Genomic DNA, 26,400 nt, shown 5'->3' with positions numbered 1-26,400 from the left:
CTGTAAGTATCTGTCAACATCAAACAGTGTGTAAGTATCTGTTTGTCTACATAAAACAGTGTGTAAGTATCTGTCTGTCAACATAAAACCGTGTGTAAGTATCTGTTAACATAAAACAGTGTGTAAGTATCTGTCAACATAAAACAGTGTGTAAGTATCTTTCTGTCAACATAAAACAGTGTGTAAGTATCTGTTAACATCAAACAGTGTGTAAGTATCTGTCAACATAAACAGTCTGTAAGTATCTGTCAACATAAAACAGTCTGTAAGTATCTGTCAACATCAAACAGTGTGTAAGTATCTGTCAACATAAACAGTCTGTAAGTATCTGTCAACATCAAACAGTGTGTAAGTATCTGTCAACATAAACAGTCTGTAAGTATCTGTCAACATCAAACAGTGTGTAAGTATCTGTCAACATAAAACAGTGTGTAAGTATCTGTCAACATCAAACAGTGTGTAAGTATCTGTCTGTCAACATAAAACAGTGTGTAAGTATCTGTCTGTCAACATAAAACAGTCTGTAAGTATCTGTCAACATAAAACAGTGTGTAAGTATCAGTTAACATCAAACAGTCTGTAAGTATCTGTCAACATAAAACAGTGTGTAAGTATCTGTCAACATAAACAGTGTGTAAGTATCTGTCAACATCAAACAGTGTGTAAGTATCTGTCAACATAAAACAGTGTGTAAGTATCTGTCAACATAAACAGTCTGTAAGTATCTGTCAATATAAAACAGTGTGTAAGTATCTGTCAACATCAAACAGTGTGTAAGTATCTGTCAACATAAACAGTGTGTAAGTATCTGTCAACATAAAACAGTGTGTAAGTATCTGTCAACATAAAACAGTGTGTAAGTATCTGTCTGTCAACATAAAACAGTGTGTAAGTATCTGTTAACATAAAACAGTGTGTAAGTATCTGTCTGTCTACATCAAACAGTGTGTAAGTATCTGTTAACATAAAACAGTCTGTAATTATCTGTCAATATAAAACAGTGTGTAAGTATCTGTCAATATAAACAGTCTGTAAGTATCTGTCAACATAAAACAGTCTGTAAGTATCTGTCAACATAAACAGTGTGTAAGTATCTGTCAACATAAAACAGTCTGTAAGTATCTGTCAACATAAAACAGTGTGTAAGTATCTGTCAACATAAACAGTGTGTAAGTATCTGTCAACATAAACAGTCTGTAAGTATCTGTCAACATCAAACAGTCTGTAAGTATCTGTCAACATAAAACAGTGTGTAAGTATCTGTCAACATAAAACAGTGTGTAAGTATTTGTCAACATCAAACAGTGTGTAAGTATCTGTCAACATAAACAGTCTGTAAGTATCTGTCAACATAAAACAGTGTGTAAGTATCTGTCAACATAAACAGTCTGTAAGTATCTGTCAACATAAAACAGTGTGTAAGTATCTGTCTGTCAACATCAAACAGTGTGTAAGTATCTGTCAACATAAACAGTCTGTAAGTATCTGTCAACATAAAACAGTGTGTAAGTATCTGTCAACATCAAACAGTGTGTAAGTATCTGTCAACATAAACAGTGTGTAAGTATCTGTCAACATAAAACAGTGTGTAAGTATCTGTCTGTCAACATAAAACAGTGTGTAAGTATCTGTCAACATAAAACAGTGTGTAAGTATCTGTCAACATCAAACAGTCTGTAAGTATCTGTCAACATAAAACAGTGTGTAAGTATCTGTCTGTCAACATAAAACAGTGTGTAAGTATCTGTCAACATAAAACAGTGTGTAAGTATCTGTCAACATAAAACAGTGTGTAAGTATCTGTCAACATAAACAGTCTGTAAGTATCTGTCAACATCAAACAGTGTGTAAGTATCTGTCAACATAAACAGTCTGTAAGTATCTGTCAACATAAACAGTCTGTAAGTATCTGTCAACATCAAACAGTCTGTAAGTATCTGTCAACATAAAACAGTGTGTAAGTATCTGTCTGTCAACATAAAACAGTGTGTAAGTATCTGTCTGTCAACATAAAACAGTGTGTAAGTATCTGTCAACATCAAACAGTGTGTAAGTATCTGTCTGTCAACATAAAACAGTGTGTAAGTATCTGTCAACATAAACAGTCTGTAAGTATCTGTCAACATAAAACAGTCTGTAAGTATCTGTCAACATAAACAGTGTGTAAGTATCTGTCAATATAAAACAGTCTGTAAGTATCTGTCAACATAAAACAGTGTGTAAGTATCTGTCAACATAAAACAGTGTGTAAGTATCTGTCAACATAAACAGTGTGTAAGTATCTGTCAACATAAAACAGTGTGTAAGTATCTGTCAACATCAAACAGTCTGTAAGTATCTGTCAACATCAAACAGTGTGTAAGTATCTGTCAACATAAAACAGTCTGTAAGTATCTGTCAACATAAAACAGTGTGTAAGTATCTGTCAACATAAAACAGTGTGTAAGTATCTGTCAACATAAACAGTGTGTAAGTATCTGTCAACATAAAACAGTCTGTAAGTATCTGTCAACATCAAACAGTGTGTAAGTATCTGTCAACATAAACAGTGTGTAAGTATCTGTCAACATCAAACAGTCTGTAAGTATCTGTCAACATCAAACAGTGTGTAAGTATCTGTCAACATAAAACAGTGTGTAAGTATCTGTCAACATCAAACAGTGTGTAAGTATCTGTCAACATAAACAGTGTGTAAGTATCTGTCAACATAAATCAGTGTAAGTATCTGTCAACATAAAACAGTGTGTAAGTATCTGTCTGTCAACATCAAACAGTGTAAGTATTTGTCAACATAAAACATTCTGTAAGTATCTGTCAACATCAAACAGTGTGTAAGTATCTGTCAACATAAACAGTCTGTAAGTATCTGTCAACATCAAACAGTGTGTAAGTATCTGTCAACATAAACAGTGTGTAAGTATCTGTCAACATAAACAGTCTGTAAGTATCTGTCAATATAAAACAGTGTGTAAGTATCTGTCTGTCAACATAAAACAGTGTGTAAGTATCTGTCAACATCAAACAGTGTGTAAGTATTTGTCAACATAAACAGTCTGTAAGTATCTGTCAACATAAAACAGTGTGTAAGTATCTGTCTGTCAACATAAAACAGTGTGTAAGTATCTGTCAACATCAAACAGTGTGTAAGTATCTGTCAACATAAAACAGTGTGTAAGTATCTGTCAACATCAAACAGTGTGTAAGTATCTGTCAACATAAAACAGTGTGTAAGTATCTGTCAACATAAAACAGTGTGTAAGTATCTGTCAACATAAAACAGTGTGTAAGTATCTGTTAACATAAAACATTGTGTAAGTATCTGTCAACATCAAACAGTGTGTAAGTATCTGTCAACATAAACAGTCTGTAAGTATCTGTCAATATAAAACAGTGTGTAAGTATCTGTCAACATCAAACAGTGTGTAAGTATCTGTCAACATAAAACAGTCTGTAAGTATCTGTCAACATCAAACAGTGTGTAAGTATCTGTCAACATAAAACAGTCTGTAAGTATCTGTCAACATAAACAGTCTGTAAGTATCTGTCAATATAAAACAGTGTGTAAGTATCTGTCAACATAAACAGTCTGTAAGTATCTGTCAACATAAAACAGTCTGTAAGTATCTGTCAACATCAAACAGTGTGTAAGTATCTGTCAACATCAAACAGTGTGTAAGTATCTGTCAACATAAAACAGTGTGTAAGTATCTGTCTGTCAACATAAAACAGTCTGTACGTATCTGTCAACATAAAACAGTGTAAGTATCTGTCAACATCAAACAGTCTGTAAGTATCTGTCAACATAAAACAGTCTGTAAGTATCTGTCAACATAAAACAGTGTGTAAGTATCTGTCAACATAAAACAGTGTGTAAGTATCTGTCAACATAAAACAGTGTGTAAGTATCTGTCAACATCAAACAGTGTGTAAGTATCTGTCAACATAAACAGTCTGTAAGTATCTGTCAACATAAAACAGTCTGTAAGTATCTGTCAACATAAACAGTGTGTAAGTATCTGTCAACATAAAACAGTGTGTAAGTATCTGTCTGTCAACATCAAACAGTGTGTAAGTATCTGTCAACATAAAACAGTGTGTAAGTATCTGTCTGTCAACATAAAACAGTGTGTAAGTATCTGTCAACATAAACAGTGTGTAAGTATCTGTCAATATAAAACAGTCTGTAAGTATCTGTCAACATCAAACAGTCTGTAAGTATCTGTCAACATAAAACAGTCTGTAAGTATCTGTCAACATCAAACAGTGTGTAAGTATCTGTCAACATAAAACAGTGTGTAAGTATCTGTCAACATAAACAGTCTTTAAGTATCTGTCAACATAAAACAGTGTGTAAGTATCTGTCAACATAAACAGTGTGTAAGTATCTGTCAACATAAACAGTGTGTAAGTATCTGTCAACATCAAACAGTGTGTAAGTATCTGTCAACATAAACAGTGTGTAAGTATCTGTCAACATAAACAGTGTGTAAGTATCTGTCAACATAAACAGTGTGTAAGTATCTGTCAACATCAAACAGTGTGTAAGTATCTGTCAACATCAAACAGTGTGTAAGTATCTGTCAACATAAACAGTGTGTAAGTATCATTGAATCTAAAACAGTCAGTAAGTATAAGTCAACATCAAACAGTGTGTAAGTATCAGTTAAGTATCTGTCAACATAAAACAGTGTGTAAGTATCTGTTAACATAAAACAGTGTGTAAGTATCTGTCAACATCAAACAGTGTGTAAGTATCTGTCAACATAAAACAGTGTGTAAGTATCTGTCAACATAAAACAGTGTGTAAGTATCTGTCAACATAAACAGTCTGTAAGTATCTGTCAATATAAAACAGTGTGTAAGTATCAGTTAACATCAAACAGTCTGTAAGTATCTGTCAACATAAAACAGTGTGTAAGTATCTGTCAACATCAAACAGTGTGTAAGTATCTGTCAACATAAACAGTCTGTAAGTATCTGTCAATATAAAACAGTGTGTAAGTATCTGTCAACATCAAACAGTGTGTAAGTATCTGTCAACATAAACAGTGTGTAAGTATCTGTCAACATAAAACAGTGTGTAAGTATCTGTCAACATAAACAGTGTGTAAGTATCTGTCAACATAAAACAGTGTGTAAGTATCTGTCAACATCAAACAGTGTGTAAGTATCTGTCAACATAAACAGTGTGTAAGTATCTGTCAACATAAAACAGTGTGTAAGTATCTGTCAACATAAAACAGTCTGTAAGTATCTGTCAACATAAACAGTGTGTAAGTATCTGTCAATATAAAACAGTCTGTAAGTATCTGTCAACATAAACAGTCTGTAAGTATCTGTCAACATAAAACAGTGTGTAAGTATCTGTCAACATAAACAGTCTGTAAGTATCTGTCAATATAAAACAGTGTGTAAGTATTTGTCAACATCAAACAGTGTGTAAGTATCTGTCAACATAAACAGTTTGTAAGTATCTGTCAACATAAAACAGTCTGTAAGTATCTGTCAACATAAAACAGTGTGTAAGTATCTGTCAGTCAACATCAAACAGTGTAAGTATCTGTCAACATCAAACTGTGTGTAAGTATCTGTCAACATAAAACAGTCTGTAAGTATCTGTCAACATAAAACAGTGTGTAAGTATCTGTCAACATAAACAGTCTGTAAGTATCTGTCAACATAAAACAGTGTGTAAGTATCTGTCAACATCAAACAGTGTGTAAGTATCTGTCAACATAAACAGTCTGTAAGTATCTGTCAACATAAAACAGTCTGTAAGTATCTGTCAACATAAACAGTGTGTAAGTATCTGTCAACATCAAACAGTGTGTAAGTATCTGTCAACATAAAACAGTGTGTAAGTATCTGTCAACATAAAACAGTCTGTAAGTATCTGTCAACATAAAACAGTCTGTAAGTATCTGTCAACATCAAACAGTGTGTAAGTATTTGTCAACATCAAACAGTGTGTAAGTATCTGTCAACATAAACAGTTTGTAAGTATCTGTCAACATAAGACAGTCTGTAAGTATCTGTCAACATAAAACAGTGTGTAAGTATCTGTCTGTCAACATAAAACAGTGTGTAAGTATCTGTTAACATAAAACAGTGTGTAAGTATCTGTCAACATCAAACAGTGTGTAAGTATCTGTCAACATAAAACAGTCTGTAAGTATCTGTCAACATCAAACAGTGTGTAAGTATTTGTCAACATCAAACAGTGTGTAAGTATCTGTCAACATAAACAGTGTGTAAGTATCTGTCAATATAAAACAGTCTGTAAGTATCTGTCAACATCAAACAGTGTGTAAGTATCTGTCAACATAAACAGTGTGTAAGTATCTGTCAACATAAAACAGTGTGTAAGTATCTGTCAACATAAAACAGTGTGTAAGTATCTGTTAACATAAAACAGTGTGTAAGTATCTGTCAACATCAAAGTATCTGTCAACATCAAACAGTGTGTAAGTATCTGTCAACATCAAACAGTGTGTAAGTATCTGTCAACATAAAACAGTGTGTAAGTATCTGTCAACATCAAACAGTGTGTAAGTATCTGTCAACATAAAACAGTGTGTAAGTATTTGTCAACATAAACAGTGTGTAAGTATCTGACAATATCAAAACAGTGTGTAAGTATCTGTCAACATAAAACAGTGTGTAAGTATCTGTCAACATCAAACAGTGTGTAGGTATCTGTCAACATAAACAGTCTGTAAGTATCTGTTAGATTTATTTTTGTCAATCGTCCGTCGGACGAGTACTTTTTTCCAATGAAGTTAATGTTACAACTTAAATTTCAATAAAAATGTAAAGAAATTTAAAACAAAGAAACATGTTTACGGTACTTTGAAAACAAAATATTCCAGTCTGCACTCTATCTTTTGATTACACTGGAACTCCCATGACGTCAAATATAGCATTCGGAACACCTTAGTCATTTTCCCGCGGTCATACTGATGTCAGGTGCTCTCGGGCAGTACCAACATGTACCTACCTAGTCAGTATGATATTTAAACAAACTCTACAGCTAGGCCTGAGTCACACACAATGTCTGATGCAAAGCAGCCGTTACTGCATAGTTTTTTTCACTAAAACTTAAAATAAAAATAGAAAAAAAGTTACATGTCACATCCTCACTGATTAAGTTGCCATTTCATGGCTGAATTTGGACGAGTAAATTTCCAATCCAGACGAGTAAATTTTTTCAGTCCACTAGTCCTATATTTTCCAGATCCCTGAACCTATATATAAAATTTTAGAATAATACATCCAACATTTCTCAAGAAATAGGGATAACAAACTAGAGCTAATGAACTCTGACTAACAGGAAAAAAATAACAGAATCACTGAATTATTGTATAGGTTTCAGTAACTAACTTTTGTAAGCATAACAACAAAATTTAGAAATATCACATTTCTAAAAGCACAGACATCTAAATCTGTGTTGGAAAAAACATTCCTCAACTGAATTAAACATTGATACTATATACTTCCAGGAGCTACGCTGCCACATATATTATCAAAAGCAGAAAGTATATTGTGTAAGGCCACCTCTAAAAACAAGCACTTTTGTCACTTTATTCGACAAGTGAGGCAATCATTACAAACACAATTCTCTCCAACTCAAATATTTGTGAGTTCTCAGTTCCAAATTCCAAGTAAAATGGTTTTTGAAAATATTGGTAATCAAAATATCACTATAACCATCAGATAAATCACTTCACAGAACGTTGTTATCGTCAGAACCAAATAAATGGAACTCTTCTCCGTATGAAGTGCAAAACAGGGTGGAACACTCTACCTTAACTTGTAACTACGCTTAATGCAACGCAAGTAACGCGTGTTTACGATGCTGGTGAATATTACATGTACGTAAAATTTTGAACATCGTGCAGACAAGCAGCATTTCCTATGACACAATCAAAACATCAGCATGCCACATTACCTAGAATACGCTTATCGTAAAAAAAGGACGGCCCAGTTTCTGCCCGCCGGTGGCGACTTCGAAGTTGTTAACCTGAATAATATGTCGTTATCCTCTACAGAGTGGTGGTCGTAAATCTAACCTCGATCATTCAAAAGGAGCCGACGCTCAGCATCCACACATATTAATCAAGGGTTTATTTTTAAATTAATTAATTGAATAAATTGTTCAAATACTACGTTGTACATTTAGAGAATATTTTTGTCCTATTTTATTGATTGAGTTTGAGTTTGGATCATGACTCGGAGTGGACGAAAGTTACTTCTGGAATACCACAAGGGTCGGTTTTGGGACCACTACTTTTTGTAACCTTCGTAAATGAACTCCCAAGCTTGGTCAATTCTGACATGTATCTCTTTGCAGATGATACGGAAATTTTAAAAATTATTACCAAGGATGAAGATACAAAAATACTTCAACAGGACTTGGATAAAATGTGTAAATGGAGCGAAGACTGACTGCTGAAAATGCATCCAGAGAAGTGCAATCACATGCATGTTGGAAGGAACGCAGGGACTTCAAAAAATTATGTCAGATTTAGCCTTTATGATAAAGAACTAGAAACTACAAAGAAGGAAAAAGACATAGGAGTAGTGTGACAAGATGGTAAACAGATTATAGTCAGGAAACAACAAGACAGTGACAATGTTCTGTGTTTAACGTTTAGTCATACGAAGTGCGAGAGTTTGTGCCCCTCTACCCCTCCCTTCCCCCAGCTCCCCTTGTGAAGTACTGGCCGCTACAGCATATCCAGATGCCTTCCTTGGTCAGGCGCCTGAAAATGTTGTTTTCCCTGTCGATTTGTTTGGAATTTTCCCAGTCAATGATATGATTTTGTTGTAACTGTCTATGTATTGATCTTGGACTGAGAACGTTTTCAATCTGTTCTTGTGTTGTTTGTTTGTTTTTCGTTTTCTTTTTTGCCATCTTGAAATCCGGCGTCTTTCTGATGTTCATGAAGTCGGACCCCGATTCTCCAGCTTGTTTCTCCGATATATGATACGTCGTAGTTCTTGCATTCGATTTTTCGTGTTATGTGGCGTCCTTTTTGAGTGTTGTATCCGTAGAATGGACTAGAGCATTTCGGAGGATTCGTGGCTGTTGGTATACCATGATCTCGGTAAATCCTGTGGATGGTTTCCGACAGGCCTTTGGTGTAACGGATGACTCATGTCCTTTCATTTTCTTCTTTTCCTTGGTGTTTTGTCTCGGGAGTCTTTTTAGCCTGATGATGATGGGCTATTCAAATCGATTCTCTTAAATTACATTTGGAGGTTCCCCTTGGTTGCTAGATGTGCTCATGTAATTTTGGGACTGATCAGAAAAGCCAACTGGCTGAAAAGCGGCCATCTTGAACTTTGACTTTGACTTTGAAAGTTTGTTATTGCTATTTTTTGAGAACTACTGTATAGATCATTCTCAAATTTCATGTATAGGCTCCCCTTGGTCTCTAGTTGTTCCCCATGTGATTTGCGGACTGGCCAGAAAAACAAAATTGCCGAAAGGTGGCCATCTTGGATTCTGACTGTGAAAGTTTGCTATTGCTATTTCTTGATAAATACTGTATTGATCTTTTTACAAAATTCATATGTAAGTTCCCTTTTCTCCCTAGTTATGCACATTTGATTTTTGGACTGACCAGAAAAACAAATTAGCCGACACGTGGCCATGTTGAATCTTAACTTTGAAATATTGTTATTGCTATTTCTTGAGTACTACAGCATAGAACTTTCTCAAATTTCATGTGTACGTTTTAAGGGATCCCTAGTTTTTTTTTCATTTTGGTATTAATCATAAAAAACCTAAATTGCTCACAAGCAGCCATCTTGGATTTTGATTTCAAAAGTTTTTATCCCTATTGCTTGAGAACTACTCCATAGATCTACCTCAACATTCATGTATAGGTTCCTTTCGGTCCCTTGTTGTTCCCATCTTGTTTTGGGACTCATCAGAAAAACAAAATAGCTAACAGGCAGCCATCTTAGATTTAGCCAAGTGAGATTGTTATTGATATTTATCAAGGAGCACTGAATGGATATCTCTTAAATTTCATACGTATTTTCCCTTTGGTCTCTCTTTGTGCTAGTTTGATTATTGATCTGATCAAAAGAAACAAAATGGCTTCCAGGCGTCCATTTTGGATTTGGCAGGTAAAGATTATCATTGTTTTTCTGCAAAGGAATGTTCAAATGTCTCATCATTAAGAGCGAAAAAAGAGAAGAGAAGAGAAAGGAAAAAATACAACTTTCAAAAAGCATATAAAGATAAAACAATGATGAGTGCCAAGATCCTTCTGGGATCTCTTGTTGCTTTCATCAACATTGTTCTTCTGGATTGCCCAATCCACATGGCGCTATGGATGTGATTGTGTTCTCACTTGTTCTTCTGTGATCATCGTTTCACATCTGTTGAGCAAGGTTTGTACATCACCCAACTTCTGTTGTAAGGTATGGTGTTATCAGAATTTGACTGGTATTGGTCTGTGTGCGTCTTTCTTCTTTAGTCCAATTCTTTGATAGTACCATCATCTTCTTTACTAGGAGGGTTTAAAGCAATGGTATAGTGCCATTTCTTCGACACAGATGAATTTTATGTCGCTGATGACATCTACAGTATTGATACAAAGCCTTCACTGACCCCAAATCACCTGTCTGTTTCTCAGATTGCAGTTCTTGCATCCTGGTTCCTCCACAGCATCGACACACTCACCCTCACCATTAGCCCTTGTTTGCATGCATGCTGCCTCCTCTATGGGACAAGTCATCAGGATCACATAGTCCTCATCCCTAACACTGTCTTTTTATCCCATCGTACTTGATCCCCCAGATCCAACAGGCCAACTCCACTGCTGCCTTGGAGGGCGTCTGAACTTATAAACTTATTTCTCCTTGGTGGCCAGCAAGGACATTTACATTGCCCACATACATCATTTCATTATTTCTAATTTTCTCTGTGTTTTGTAATATTTGTAAAATAAACCCGACAAATACATTAAGTAAGAAACAAGCAACAAACAAGCTTTGTTATAAAAATAGATTTAATGATATCATACATATAATATCTATATATAAAAAGTGTTAGTAACAGATATATATTGTATGTACTACACACAAATTGAGTAGCCTGGGGAGGTTTTATGGACCTCTACAGTCTCTGTAACTTTGGTTCACCGAACTCAATACTTAAATTGATTCTCAACAAAATCTTCCATTGATGGCATCAGTTGGTCAGGAGAGGTCACCACGTGATGACAAAACAACACACATAGAATATATACAACTTTTTCTGTACATAAACTACAACAAGGCCATCATGAAAGACTGTTAACTGTCACAAAATGTACCATCCTAATAACCTAATATAATAGTTCAAATAAATAATTCAATAATAATCTCCTTGCAACTTTGCACCTACCTGATGCAAAAATTAATCTTATTGTCATTGCTTAATATCAGCATTTTAAAAGCAATTCGGAGGAATGAAGTTTTAAATTCAACTAAATTTATGTCAAATTTATGGCCTGATGGCCATTTATTAATATCGTATATAAAAGGTAACATCCTTTCTCAACAAGGTAACATCCTTTCTCAACAAGGTAACATCCTTTATCTACAAGGTAACATCCTTTATCTACAAGGTAACATCCTTTATCTACAAGGTAGCAGCCTTTATCTACAAGGTAACAGCCTTTATCTACAAGGTAGTAGCCTTTATGTACCAGGTAACATCCTTTATCTACAAGGTAGCAGCCTTTATCTACCAGATAACATCCTTTATCTACCAGGTAACATTCTTTATCTACAAGGTAGCAGCCTTTATCAATCAGGTAACATCTTTATCTACCAGGTAACATCCTTTATCTACAAGGTAGCAGCCTTTATCTACAAGGTAGCAGCCTTTATCTACCAGATAACATCCTTTATCTACCAGGTAACATTCTTTATCTACAAGGTAGCAGCCTTTACCAATCAGGTAACATCCTTTATCTACAAGGTAGCAGCCTTTATCTACCAGCTAACATCCTTTATCTACCAGGTAACATTCTTTATCTACAAGGTAGCAGCCTTTATCAACCAGGTAACATCCTTTATCTATCAGGTAACATCCTTTATCTACAAGGAAGCAGAATTTATCTACCAGGTAACATCCTTTATCTACCAGGTAGCAGAATTTATCTACAAGGTAGCAGCCTTTACCTACCAGATAACATCCTTTATCTACCAGGTAACATCCTTTATCTACAAGGTAGCAGAATTTATCTACAAGGTAGCAGCCTTTATCTACAAGGTAACAGCCTTTATCTACAAGGTAGCAGAATTTATGTACCAGGTAACATCCTTTATCTACAAGGAAGCAGAATTTATCTACCAAGTAACATCCTTTATCTACCAGGTAGCAGCCTTTATCTACCAGGTAACATCCTTTATCTACCAGGTAGCAGAATTTATCTACAAGGTAGCAGCCTTTACCTACCAGATAACATCCTTTATCTACCAGGTAACATCCTTTATCTACAAGGTAGCAGAATTTATCTACAAGGTAGCAGCCTTTATCTACAAGGTAACAGCCTTTATCTACAAGGTAGCAGAATTTATGTACCAGGTAACATCCTTTATCTACAAGGAAGCAGAATTTATCTACCAAGTAACATCCTTTATCTACCAGGTAGCAGCCTTTATCTACCAGATAGCAGCCTTTATCTACCAGGTAACATCCTTTATCTACCAGGTAGCAGAATTTATCTACAAGGTAGCAGCCTTTACCTACCAGATAACATCCTTTATCTACCAGGTAACATCCTTTATCTACAAGGTAGCAGAATTTATCTACAAGGTAGCAGCCTTTATCTACAAGGTAACAGCCTTTATCTACAAGGTAGCAGAATTTATGTACCAGGTAACATCCTTTATCTACAAGGAAGCAGAATTTATCTACCAAGTAACATCCTTTATCTACCAGGTAGCAGCCTTTATCTACCAGATAACATCCTTTATCTACCAGGTAACATTCTTTATCTACAAGGTAGCATCCTTTATCTACAAGGTAGCAGCCTTTATCTACCAGATAACATCCTTTATCTACCAGGTAACATTCTTTATCAACAAGGTAGCAGCCTTTATCAATCAGGTAACATCCTTTATCTACAAGGTAGCAGAATTTATCTACCAGATAACATCCTTTATCTACCAGGTAACATCCTTTATCTACCAGGTAACATCCTTTATCTACCAGGTAGCAGAATTCATCTACCAGGTAACATCCTTTATATACAAGGTAGCAGCCTTTATGTACCAGGTAACATCCTTTATTTACAAGGTAGCAGCCTTTATCTACCAGGTAACATCCTTTATCTACAGGTAGCAGCCTTTATCTACAAGGTAACATCCTTTATCTACAAGGTAACAGCCTTTATCTACCAGATAACATCCTTTATCTACCAGGTAACATTCTTTATCTACAAGGTAGCAGCCTTTATCAATCAGGTAACATCCTTTATCTACCAGGTAACATCCTTTATCTACAAGGTAGCAGCCATTATCTACAAGGTAGCAGAATTTATCTACTAGATAACATCCTTTATCTACCAGGTAACATCCTTTATCTACAAGGTAGCAGCCTTTATCTACCAGATAACATCCTTTATCTACAAGGTAGCAGCTTTTATCTACAAGGTAACATCCTTTATCTACAAGGTAGCATCCTTTATCTACCAGGTAACATCCTTTATCTACAGGTAGCAGCCTTTATCTACCAGGTAACATTCTTTATCTACAAGGTAGCAGCCTTTATCAATCAGGTAACATCCTTTCTCTACCAGGTAACATCCTTTATCTACAAGGTAGCAGCCTTTATCTACAAGGTAGCAGCCTTTATCTACCAGATAACATCCTTTATCTACCAGGTAACATCCTTTATCTACAAGGTAGCAGCCTTTATCTACCAGATAACATCCTTTATCTACAAGGTAGCAGCTTTTATCTACAAGGTAACATCCTGTATCTACCAGGTAACATCCTTTATCTACCAGGTAGCAGAATTTATCTGCAAGGTAGCAGCCTTTATCTACAAGATAACATCCTTTATCTACCAGGTAACATCCATTATCTACAAGGTAGCAGCCTTTATCTACCAGATAACATCCTTTATCTACAAGGTAGCAGCTTTTATCTACAAGGTAACATCCTGTATCTACCAGGTGACAACCTTTATCTACCAGGTAGCAGAATTTATCTACAAGGTAGCAGCCTTTATCTACAAGGTAACATCCTTTATCTACAAGGTAGCAGCCTTTATGTACCAGGTAACATCCTTTATCTACAAGGAAGCAGCCTTTATCTACCAGGTAACATCCTTTATACACAGGTAGCAGCCTTTATCTACCAGATAACATCCTTTATCTACAAGGTAGCAGCTTTTATCTACAAGGTAACATCCTGTATCTACCAGGTAACATCCTGTATCTACCAGGTAACATCCTTTATCTACCAGGTAGCAGAATTTATCTACAAGGTAGCAGCCTTTATCTACAAGGTAACATCCTTTATCTACAAGGTAGCAGCCTTTATCTACCAGGTAACATCCTTTATCTACCAGGTAACATCCTTTATCTACCAGGTAGCAGAATTTATCTACAAGGAAGCAGCCTTTATCTACAAGGTAACATCTTTTATCTACAAGGTAACATCCTTTATCCATCAGGTAACATCTTTTATCTACAAGGTAACATCCTTTATCTACAAGGTAACATCCTTTATCTATCAGGTAACATTCTTTATCTACAAGGTAACATCCTTTATCTACAAGGTAACATCCTTTATCCATCAGGTAACATCTTTTATCTACAAGGTAACATCCTTTATCTACAAGGTAACATCCTTTATCTATCAGGTAACATCCTTTATCTATCAGGTAACATCCTTTATCTATCAGGTAACATCCTTTATCTATCAGGTAACATCCTTTATCCATCAGGTAACATCTTTTATCTACCAGGTAACATCCTTTATCTATCAGGTAACATCCTTTATCTACAAGGTAACATCCTTTATCTATCAGGTAACATCTTTTATCTACAAGGTAACATCCTTTATCTACAAGGTAACATCCTTTATCTACAAGGTGACATCCTTTATCTACAAGGTAACATCCTTTATCTATCAGATAACATCCTTTATCTACAAGGTAACATCCTTTATCTATCAGGTAACATCCTTTATCTACAAGGTATTAACATTATAGATAACTTTTCTTTACAACATTTCTAATGGATTCCAAACCTCTACATACAATACAGTCATACCTCGTTACCTGGAACTCCTATAAAGTAAAGACCTTGCCTACTTGGAAGCATTTCCATGGTTCCTGTCTAACTTAACATAAAACATTCAAACTTACTTAAATTGAATACTTTGTTATCTCAAAGTTTTCCCATGGTCCAACCGAATTCAAGATAACAAAGTTGGACTGAACTCCAAATTATACCCAACAATATTAATCTCAATCTTCACTGATATACTTTATGCATTCTTTGTGTTATATATAGATTATATAAGTATAATAATGACCTACTGTACTAGAAGACCTATAATGAAACAAGAGGCCCACAGGCCTTAACAGGCATCTAACTACTAAAACAGCAGGGAGTAGGTGATGATTTCTACTTTGAATGAAATCTTACTAAAAGCTGTTCTCCATTAAGCAAGATGGTAGTTTTGGTGAGGAGTAGGTTATCTATTTTTGTTGACAGTAAAGTTGGAGCTAAATCCAACTAGTGAAACTGGAGATGAAGTTTGACATGGATGTTGCACAGCAAAACCATGATTGCACAATCATGTTTCAAAATGGCCTTCCTGGCTTCCATGTCAAAGTTTTGACAAGGTTGAAAAAATAACAACACTTTGTTAACAACTTCACCATCAATTTTCAGCTCAATGGCACCAGTGAAACTGGAGAAGAAGTTTAAAACACGGTTTTCAAGATGGCGGCAATCTTGGATTTTAGACATGCCCGAAAAAAACAACACTTGGTCAGGACTTACTTAGGATCATTTCATGCAAGTTTGAGCTCAATCCCAATGGTGGAACTTGAGAAGAAGATCAAAATGTCAAAAGTTTATCCAACTGATTCTAAAGGAGAACATTTTATTTAACTTACATTGTACATGAAAGTGAAACTTGTTTCAATGCTAAAATATTTCATTCAGAAATTTTCTGTGCACTTCATAAAAAAAAGCAACTGGAAGACAGCAAAAAAACCCCCAACGATTTGTTTTAAAAATATTTGTAAACATAATGGAAGATCATTTGTATATGCACATGTACATGAATGTATATCCCAAGAACATATATAATTTCTATGTGTACCAAAACTGATGGCAACATAGCATAAAAGTCTTTCTAAAATGTTGCTGGTATGAACATAATTATTTATGTTAGCATCAAATTGGGATAAATAAAAACTATAAGATGTATGACATGGGTTTATAAAGAAGGGCATATTTCATCAGAATTCTTGTCTGAACACATCTGGTAAATATCAGTAACGTATGTCTCACACCCGGTTCTCTCCCTCTTCCTGTACAGGACCACGGAACCGTGGTGGGGGTTTCCTTGGCTGTTTAAAGGATTTCAATTCTCTGACGGGGTCCTCCTCCTTCTCCTCTAGACCTACCGCTACCCATTCTTCTCCCCGGAAGGCAGCCTACAAGTGTTAAAATAGGTACTCCAAATTACTGTGTTCATTAACAATCACTTCTCAACGGATATATATAGCTGGTTAAACATATTTAGGAACAGTGTATAAAGATGTTGGTATCTTAATACATTTTGTTTCTTTAGGTAGTATGTACTGTTGTAATATCTATTTAATCCATACACGCATATCTACGTATGTCATAAAATGTTTGTTTTGTATTCACAGAGTCGATATATTCATGAGAGTATACTATAGTGCTGATACTAGTACTGTAGATATACAAGTAAATTTCTTGTGTTGACTTGAACATACAAAATATTTCCTGGTTTCCCTTTCGCAGTGTTGATATTAATTCATTTTTTTCAGGCCAGTCCAGAACACCATTTCAAAAACTTTTGAGGATTCCCATTATCAAGAAACAGGGTATGATTTCAAACTTTGGGCAAGTCCCACAGGAAAAGCATGAGTTCTGGACTCCAATATCTATGTCCCACAAATCTTTGATGTAAGCTCCTGGACTCAATGTAGGATAACCCCTGTGTATATATGCGGTAAATACTATTAGGACAAAGGAACTGCTTTCTTACTCACCACCATGTAGATCATACTTGTGATGAAGAGACAGACCCCTCCTAGCAGTGTAGCAAGAATAAAGCAGGCAGGTACACACAGTCTGTAACATACATCATTACTGGCATTAACACAAACACTAAACTGGTAAGGATCGAAGGAAATATAACAGCGACAAAAATTAACAAGAGACTGAGCGACCTTGACGGTCACATGAGATAAGCTGTATTAAATATAAAGGTTAAAGGGTAGTTATCAAGTGTCATGAAACAGAAATTGTGACACTGAATATAGTAAGGCAGTGTCAATACATGCATACCACCAAAGCTGTCATTCTATACTGATAATTCTTACAAAGTTATTTCCAGTGGGAAATAGCCAACTTTAAGCTCAAAAATGCTATTTTTCCATGAGAATTACAGTAAAGTTTAAAAAATACTTCCTCCTCAGGAAAAATGATGAGAACCAGTTGGTTATTAAAGAAACTTAAGATGCTTCCATGCATACAGAGCATTTCATTCTACCGTACCTGGATGTTGAGATGAAGATACATGTATTTAAAGTTTTAGTCAATATGACCCCTTTTGGCCCTGCCCATCAGCCCCTGGAGGGCAGCCAGGATCATTATGGGCATACCATCAAGCTGTCATCCTTCACTCAAAATTCTAACCAAGTTTGAAATATTTCCAGGGAAAATTAAACAAATTTTGCTCAAAAATCTATTTTTCCTATATCTATTATAGTAATCACTAACACATGATTTGTGTAACTGTACTGACAATTTAACAGTGATCAGTGAACAGAATCACTAACACATGATTTGTGTAACTGTACTGACAATTTAACAGTGATCAGTGAACAGAATCACTAACACATGATTTGTGTAACTCTACTGACAATTTAACAGTGTCATGATCAATACAGAATCACTAACACATGATTTGTGTAACTGTACTGACAATTTAACAGTGATCAGTGAACAGAATCACTAACACATGATTTGTGTAACTGTACTGACAATTTAACAGTGATCAGTGAACAGACCTACAATCAGACTTTAAAGTATTCTACATTGTGTATCTGTTCAAGATTGACATTGTTTATTTGTTTACTTTAGATACTGCTTACAGTGCTCTGATAAAACTGTCTATCAAGTATCATAAGGTCAAAAGTAAATATGCTTACCACTGTGACATTTCATCATATACAATTCCTTACCAATTTTTTGATCGTGATAACAGAAAGTGTACTGACTTACACTAGATGCATAATAAATCTAACAAAGTAATTGCGTGTGACTGGCCCGCAGCAATTCAGGAGTCTAGACAAAGTTCTCTGGCACCTGTCGATAAATCAAAAAAATAACTTATGATAAAACAATATCTAAAAAAAATTATTTCATCACTTTCATTTTGTATAAATATCATTTAATAAAACTACAGAGACATGTATGTAATATAAATGGGTTAGGTTTTCACTGGGACTTTGAAACACATTAAAATTCAAAACCATTTAGTTTAAAATCAATTAATTAACTTTGAATACTGTCTTAGTTTATGAAAAATTATATTTTTGATTATGATGGTCATAGTAACTTACATGAACTAGAGTTATTCTAATTTCAATTTTGCTGAGATTAGTTGAAATTTTCTATTTCGATAAAAATCCAAAGATAAGGACAGTCTTTTGTTAAACACAACATTCTCTTTATAAGTGGGTATCAGTTGTGTGCTGCAGACACAAATTATATACATGTTGTCAAAAATATTTTTTCAAAAATATGGACTTATGAATTTGGTTTTCAGACACTATATACATCTGTACACTTGCTTCAAGGAGCGACAAAAAAAAATAATTCGCATTCTGTAAAAACCTCTCACATGTCTGTCACCGGGACCACTCGTGTTCTGTATATCTGTAACAAACTCTCACGTGTCTGTCACTGGGACCACCCATGTTCTGTATATCTGTAACAAACTCTCACATGTCTGTCACCGGGACCACTCGTGTTCTGTATATCTGTAACAAACTCTCACATGTCTGTCACAGGGACCACTCGTGTTCTGTATATCTGTAACAAACTCTCACATGTCTGTCACTGGGACCACTCAGGTTCTGTATATCTGTAACAAACTCTCACGTGTCTGTCACAGGGACCAGTCGTGTTCTGTATATCTGTAACAAACTCTCACGTGTCTGTCACAGGGACCAGTCATGTTCTGTATATCTATAACAAACTCTCACATGTCTGTCACTGGGACCACCCATGTTCTGTATATCTGTAACAAACTCTCACATGTCTGTCACTGGGACCCCTCGTGTTCTGTATATCTGTAACAATCTCTCACATGTCTGTCACTGGGACCACCCATGTTCTGTATATCTGTAACAAACTCTCAAATGTCTGTCACTGGGACCACCCATGTTCTGTATATCTGTAACAAACTCTCACATGTCTGTCACTGGGACCACCCATGTTCTGTATATCTGTAACAAACTCTCACATGTCTGTCACTGGGACCACTCGTGTTCTGTATATCTGTAACAAACTCTCACATGTCTGTCACCGGGACCAGTCGTGTTCTGTATATCTGTAACAAACTCTCACATGTCTGTCACAGGGACCACTCGTGTTCTGTATATCTGTAACAAACTCTCACATGTCTGTCACTATGACCCCTCGTGTTCTGTATATCTGTAACAAACTCTCACATGTCTGTCACTGGGACCACTCAGGTTCTGTATATCTGTAACAAACTCTCACATGTCTGTCACTGGGACCACTCGTGTTCTGTATATCTGTAACAAACTCTCACATGTCTGTCACTGGGACCACTCGTGTTCTGTATATCTGTAACAAACTCTCACATGTCTGTCACTGGGACCACCCATGTTCTGTATATCTGTAACAAACTCTCACGTGTCTGTCACTGGGACCACTCGTGTTCTGTATATCTGTAACAAACTCTCACATGTCTGTCACTGGGACCACTCAGGTTCTGTATATCTGTAACAAACTCTCACGTGTCTGTCACTGGGACCACTCGCGTTCTGTATATCTGTAACAAACTCTCACATGTCTGTCACTGGGACCACTCGTGTTCTGTATATCTGTAACAAACTCTCACATGTCTGTCACTGGGACCACTCGTGTTCTGTATATCTGTAACAAACTCTCACATGTCTGTCACTGGGACCACTCGTGTTCTGTATATCTGTAACAAACTCTCACATGTCTGTCACTGGGACCACCCATGTTCTGTATATCTGTAACAAACTCTCACATGTCTGTCACTGGGACCACTCGTGTTCTGTATATCTGTAACAAACTCTCACATGTCTGTCACTGGGACCACCCTTGTTCTGTATATCTGTAACAAACTCTCACATGTCTGTCACTGGGACCACTCAGGTTCTGTATATCTGTAACAAACTCTCACATGTCTGTCACTGGGACCACTCGTGATCTGTATATCTGTAACAAACTCTCACATGTCTGTCACAGGGACCACTCGTGTTCTGTATATCTGTAACAAACTCTCACATGTCTGTCACTATGACCCCTCGTGTTCTGTATATCTGTAACAAACTCTCACATGTCTGTCACTGGGACCCCTCGTGTTCTGTATATCTGTAACAAACTCTCACATGTCTGTCACTGGGACCAATATCTGTAACAAACTTTCACGTGTCTATGTTCTGTATATCTGTAACAAACTCTCACATGTCTGTCACTGGGACCACTCGTGTTCTGTATATCTGTAACAAACTCTCACATGTCTGTCACTGGGACCACCCATGTTCTGTATATCTGTAACAAACTCTCACGTGTCTGTCACTGGGACCACCCATGTTCTGTATATCTGTAACAAACTCTCACATGTCTGTCACTGGGACCACCCTTGTTCTGTATATCTGTAACAAACTCTCACATGTCTGTCACTGGGACCACCCATGTTCTGTATATCTGTAACAAACTCTCACATGTCTGTCACTGGGACCACCCATGTTCTGTATATCTGTAACAAACTCTCACATGTCTGTCACTGGGACCACTCAGGTTCTGTATATCTGTAACAAACTCTCACGTGTCTGTCACTGGGACCACTCGCATTCTGTATATCTGTAACAAACTCTCACATGTCTGTCACTGGGACCCCTCGTGTTCTGTATATCTGTAACAAACTCTCACATGTCTGTCACTGGGACCCCTCGCGTTCTGTATATCAGAAACAAAACCTCTCACATGTCTGTCACTGGGACCCCTCGTGTTCTGTATATCTGTAACAAACTCTCACATGTCTGTCACTGAGACAAACCCATGTTCTGTATATCTGTAACAAACTCTCACGTGTCTGTCACTGGGACCACCCATGTTCTGTATATCTGTAACAAACTCTCACATGTCTGTCACTGGGACCACTCGTGTTCTGTATATCTGTAACAAACTTTCACGTGTCTATCACTGGGACCCCTCGCGTTCTGTATATCTGTAACAAAACCTCTCACATGTCTGTCACTGGGACCACTCGTGTTCTGTATATCTGTAACAAACTCTCACATGTCTGTCACTGGGACCACTCGTGTTCTGTATATCTGTAACAAACTCTCACATGTCTGTCACTGGGACCACTCAGGTTCTGTATATCTGTAACAAACTCTCACATGTCTGTCACTGGGACCACTCAGGTTCTGTATATCTGTAACAAACTCTCACGTGTCTGTCACTGGGACCCCTCGTGTTCTGTATATCTGTAACAAACTCTCACATGTCTGTCACCGGGACCACTCGTGTTCTGTATATCTGTAACAAACTCTCACATGTCTGTCACTGGGACCACTCGTGTTCTGTATATCTGTAACAAACTCTCACATGTCTGTCACTGGGACCACCCATGTTCTGTATATCTGTAACAAACTCTCACCTGTCTGTCACTGGGACCACTCAGGTTCTGTATATCTGTAACAAACTCTCACGTTTCTGTCACTGGGACCACTCGCGTTCTGTATATCTGTAACAAACTCTCACATGTCTGTCACTGGGACCCCTCGCGTTCTGTATATCAGAAACAAACCCTCTCACATGTCTGTCACTGGGACCCCTCGTGTTCTGTATATCTGTAACAAACTCTCACATGTCTGTCACCGGGACCACTCGTGTTCTGTATATCTGTAACAAACTCTCACATGTCTGTCACTGGGACCACTCAGGTTCTGTATATCTGTAACAAACTCTCACGTGTCTGTCACTGGGACCCCTCATGTTCTGTATATCTGTAACAAACTCTCACATGTCTGTCACCGGGACCACTCGTGTTCTGTATATCTGTAACAAACTCTCACGTGTCTGTCACTGGGACCCCTCAGGTTCTGTATATCTGTAACAAACTCTCACGTGTCTGTCACTGGGACCACTCATGTTCTGTATATCTGTAACAAACTCTCACATGTCTGTCACTGGGACCACTCAGGTTCTGTATATCTGTAACAAACTCTCACGTGTCTGTCACTGGGACCCCTCATGTTCTGTATATCTGTAACAAACTCTCACATGTCTGTCACTGGGACCAGAGTTATGTACACTATGACAGTACCTACATATTACAAAAGTCTTACTTTCTTTCCTGAGTGGAGTGTTTTGTTTTCCTCTTTCCTCTAGGGTACTCTATAATCAACACAAAAATACCAGCAAGACTGAACGGTCAAGGAAAACCGTATATATGTATCTGTCTATTGTATGTATCTTTTAGTCACACATTTCACAGAATAAAAAACAAAAGATCCCAGAGTGATCTTGGTACCCACAATTGTTTAATCTTTATATGCTCTTTGAAAGTTAAATCTTTTCCCTTCTTTTCTCTTCTCTGTTTTGCTCTTAACAATAAGACATTTGAACATTCCTTTGCAGAAAAAGCGATGATAATCTTTACCTGCCAAATCCAAAATGGCAGTCTGGAAGCCATTTTGTTTTTTCTGATCTGTCCCAAAATCAAATGAGCACAACTGGGGACCAAATCCAGGATGGCAACTAGGGACAAAGGGAAACTTACACATGAAATTTAAGAAAGATCCATGCTGTAGTCCTCAAAAAATAGTGATAACAAACTTTCAAAGTCAAAGTTAGAATACAAGATGGCTACCTGTCAGCCATTCTGTTTTTTTTATCAGACCTAAAATCAAATGCGCACAACTAGGGACCAAGGGGAACCTATATGTGAAATTTGAGAGAGATCCATTTATTACTTTTCAGGAAAACAGATAACAAACTTCATTGAAAAAAATCCAAGATGACCACCTCTTGGCCATTTTGTTTCTTTGATCAGTCTCAAAATTAAACGGGCACAACTAGGAACTAAGGAGAACCTATGTTTGCCGTATGAGAAAGATCCATTGAGCACTTAGCCGTAACAAATATTCTTCACGGGCAACAGATGGACAAACAGACCATGGACGCGGGGCGATTTGAATAGGTACCAGTACCAAATAAAATTATACATCTCAAATTATACTCAGAGGAGAATGCTGGCAATTTCTTAAAGATAAAGTCAAGATATATCTGATCTGTCAAGAGTTTAATACTTAACATGTACTATACTATAAACACTTGTGATAATATATCTCAGCAATAATAGGGCTTTTTATTCTTTCCCCAAATAGGAAAATTTATCAAATGAATGAAATACATACTGACAAAATGATACATAAGATTGTTTCAGGTAATGTAGTTTTATTTGATAGTGTGTTCTCCAGGTTAAACATATTTTACCTTGATGATGCCTATAAATGTACACTGTCAAATATATAAATTAAAATATGTTCATGGTTTGGAGACAAGATTAATAATGGTTCCCTGTGTCACAAAGGATACATTCCATAGATTCCGAATTCCCAGCCTTTAAAGAGACCTGCTATGCCAATGGCTCCTCCAGATATCAAAACTGAAAACAGTAAGAATTAAAATAATGAATCATTGTCACTTTCAACAAGAAATACAATCCAACACTGTATGTTTGTTTGTTAGGGTGTTATATATATGTAACAGAGGTCATTCTCTATTTCAGAGCCTCTGCTAGGATTTAAACTCAGGACCTCTGGTTTACTTGTCTGATGCTCAACTGATCAGGCTTAAAAAAAGAGAAGTTCCCTCTAGCAATGCAATATAATGCAGCTAGTATTTACCATGGTTACATATATCCCAATGCTATATTGTGTACATTGTGAAAGCTTTGCCCACAACTGGCCACAAGGACCATTTTTACAGTGTTGTCAATGATGTAACATTCATACAGGTATGTAATCAATCCATACATTTGTACTGCTGGTTTCTATTGATTGTCTCAGCATAGTGTAACAAAATATGCAGAAAGAATTCTTAAATGCCTTTCCCTTTACCTGACCCATTGGCTACAAATATTTTGAAATGTTAACTCCTGGCTTTCTATTTTGGTAGATGACTTTGATCACTTTAGGTTACACGTATTTGATCTATTTTTACTATTTCGTATAACCAGCATCATTGTAATGGTGTACTTTACATTTTTTATGCTCCACTTTCGAATTGGTGTTTGTTGTTATACACTTATAAACAATTTGGAGGGCATGTATTATGCCATTGTTGTCTGTCTATTGTAATCTTCATTTTTCCAGATATAATCTCTCACTTTGATCACATCAGAAATCATTATCTTAAGTGTCCTTTGTTTTTTCTGCATTTTTTAAGCCTGATATAGGAAGGACTAATTAAAAACAGACTGCCCATGACAAGATTTGAACTAGTGACCCTCTGGTCTCTAACTGGACAATATCTACTGCTCAACTAAAGAGAATTTCCCACTAGCTGAGGCCAGTAAGGCAATCTATACTTTCAACATCTACACTAATCCCTCCTTCATAAAGTCTATGACACTGAAGACAACAACAACCCAAGTTTGACTTATCCAAGGAAACATCTCAATACCATATAGCATCTTCCCTTGGAGTGGTAAACAACACCAAATGTATAAAAGGAAAGCACTGAACTCCAAAGGAGTAGTAAATGAAAAATACTTTGTCTCTGACGTGATTCAAACTAGCCACTCTTTGGTCTCTAGGCCAAAGCTCTACCGTTCAACTAAAGGGAAAATCCCACTAGCCTAGTCTAGTAAGACGGCCTGTGCATTCAACTTCTTCAAATCTTTTCCAGATGATAAGATTTCTTTCTTTTAATTTCAAGCCAATGTTTTTTGTAAGAGTTAACGCCCTTGACTCTTTATATTTGTGGTATATTTATAGATCCCTTCCATCACTTTCAACTGATTTCCTTAAAATTGGGAAGGTTTTCTCAAAAATCGATCGGGAACATCTTAGGAAAATTGATTTTCATTTTAAAACTGTGTTCGCCTTAAATAAATTTAAAAGAGGGAATTGGAAATCGCATTGATTTTTGTTAGCTTAAATAATTTTGTTTAAAAAAACAGTGTCGACTTTCCGGGGGTGTTCTAATTCCACACGTTAAAAATCACGGAAAGATGCTCACAGGGTCGAGAGAACATATATGAAAGACAACATGTATGGCAGCAGTTCTACTATTCAGCTACTGATAAATATCATTCAAGAAATGAACACAAATGCTTACTGAATGCACTAGCTACAGCCTGCTCATTGGCCCACATCGCCCATTCTATTTGCCTTTGCGTCATGGTTCCTCACTGTCAGATTGTTTCTATCGTTTCCGTGTTGTTGACGGAAGTATAATTTACAACACGAAATTGTATCGACCTCTCTCATTGGAGATGAAATTACACATGAGCCAATCAACAAAAGGATAAGTAATTCGCGAGGAGATAACTCTAAACTTCCTGTTTGTCGTTTTGTCACGACAAGCCGGTTCCACGTAATGTAAATACAGCTAATTTAATGTTTTCTTTGTTACCACCCTGAACTTTTTCAATAGTTACACGTATTTCAAGCATTGGCGTGTTGAAAACGATTTACACAATCGGTAAACATGTCAAGTGTTGTGTCTGTTGTATTTCCTTATTTTAGAAACTTGGTAATGTAATCGACTGACGCAACTGTTTTGTTTGTCCGAAGAGTTCTGACTAACTGTCCGTGGTTTTCTTATTGTATTTGTCGCGGTTGATGTATAATGCTTTATAAATATATATGCA

General features: G+C 36.4%; 2 protein-coding genes across 2 annotated transcripts in view; both read right to left on the bottom strand.

Annotated features, from left to right (window-relative positions):
* LOC132558199 (malonate--CoA ligase ACSF3, mitochondrial-like) overlaps positions 1 to 8,914 on the bottom strand; it is a 30,534-nt gene extending 21,620 nt beyond the window's left edge. Inside the window, exon 1 of the mRNA XM_060222732.1 lies at positions 8,688 to 8,914. Within this exon, the coding sequence (XP_060078715.1) occupies positions 8,688 to 8,914 (227 nt within the window). The remainder of the gene's footprint in view (positions 1 to 8,687) is intronic.
* A 2,092-nt stretch (positions 8,915 to 11,006) lies between these two features.
* Positions 11,007 to 25,955, bottom strand: LOC132558204 (cytochrome b-245 light chain-like). The gene is made up of 6 exons (XM_060222737.1): positions 25,866 to 25,955; positions 24,120 to 24,189; positions 22,868 to 22,945; positions 18,510 to 18,593; positions 17,273 to 17,354; positions 11,007 to 16,687 (listed from the first exon to the last, which is right to left on the bottom strand). Exons 1-6 carry the CDS (start codon positions 25,927 to 25,929, stop codon positions 16,538 to 16,540), a joined length of 528 nt encoding a protein of 175 aa, XP_060078720.1. The 5' UTR covers positions 25,930 to 25,955; the 3' UTR covers positions 11,007 to 16,537.
* Between the last annotated feature and the right edge of the window lie 445 nt (positions 25,956 to 26,400).

Source organism: Ylistrum balloti, unplaced genomic scaffold (assembly GCF_031769215.1).
Source record: "Ylistrum balloti isolate Yb309-2 unplaced genomic scaffold, AGI_CSIRO_Ybal_v1 Utg370770, whole genome shotgun sequence".
Taxonomy (NCBI): Eukaryota; Metazoa; Mollusca; class Bivalvia; order Pectinida; family Pectinidae; genus Ylistrum; species Ylistrum balloti.
The sequence above is the reverse complement of the archived record's forward strand: the minus strand, read 5'-3'. Positions and strand labels throughout refer to the sequence as shown.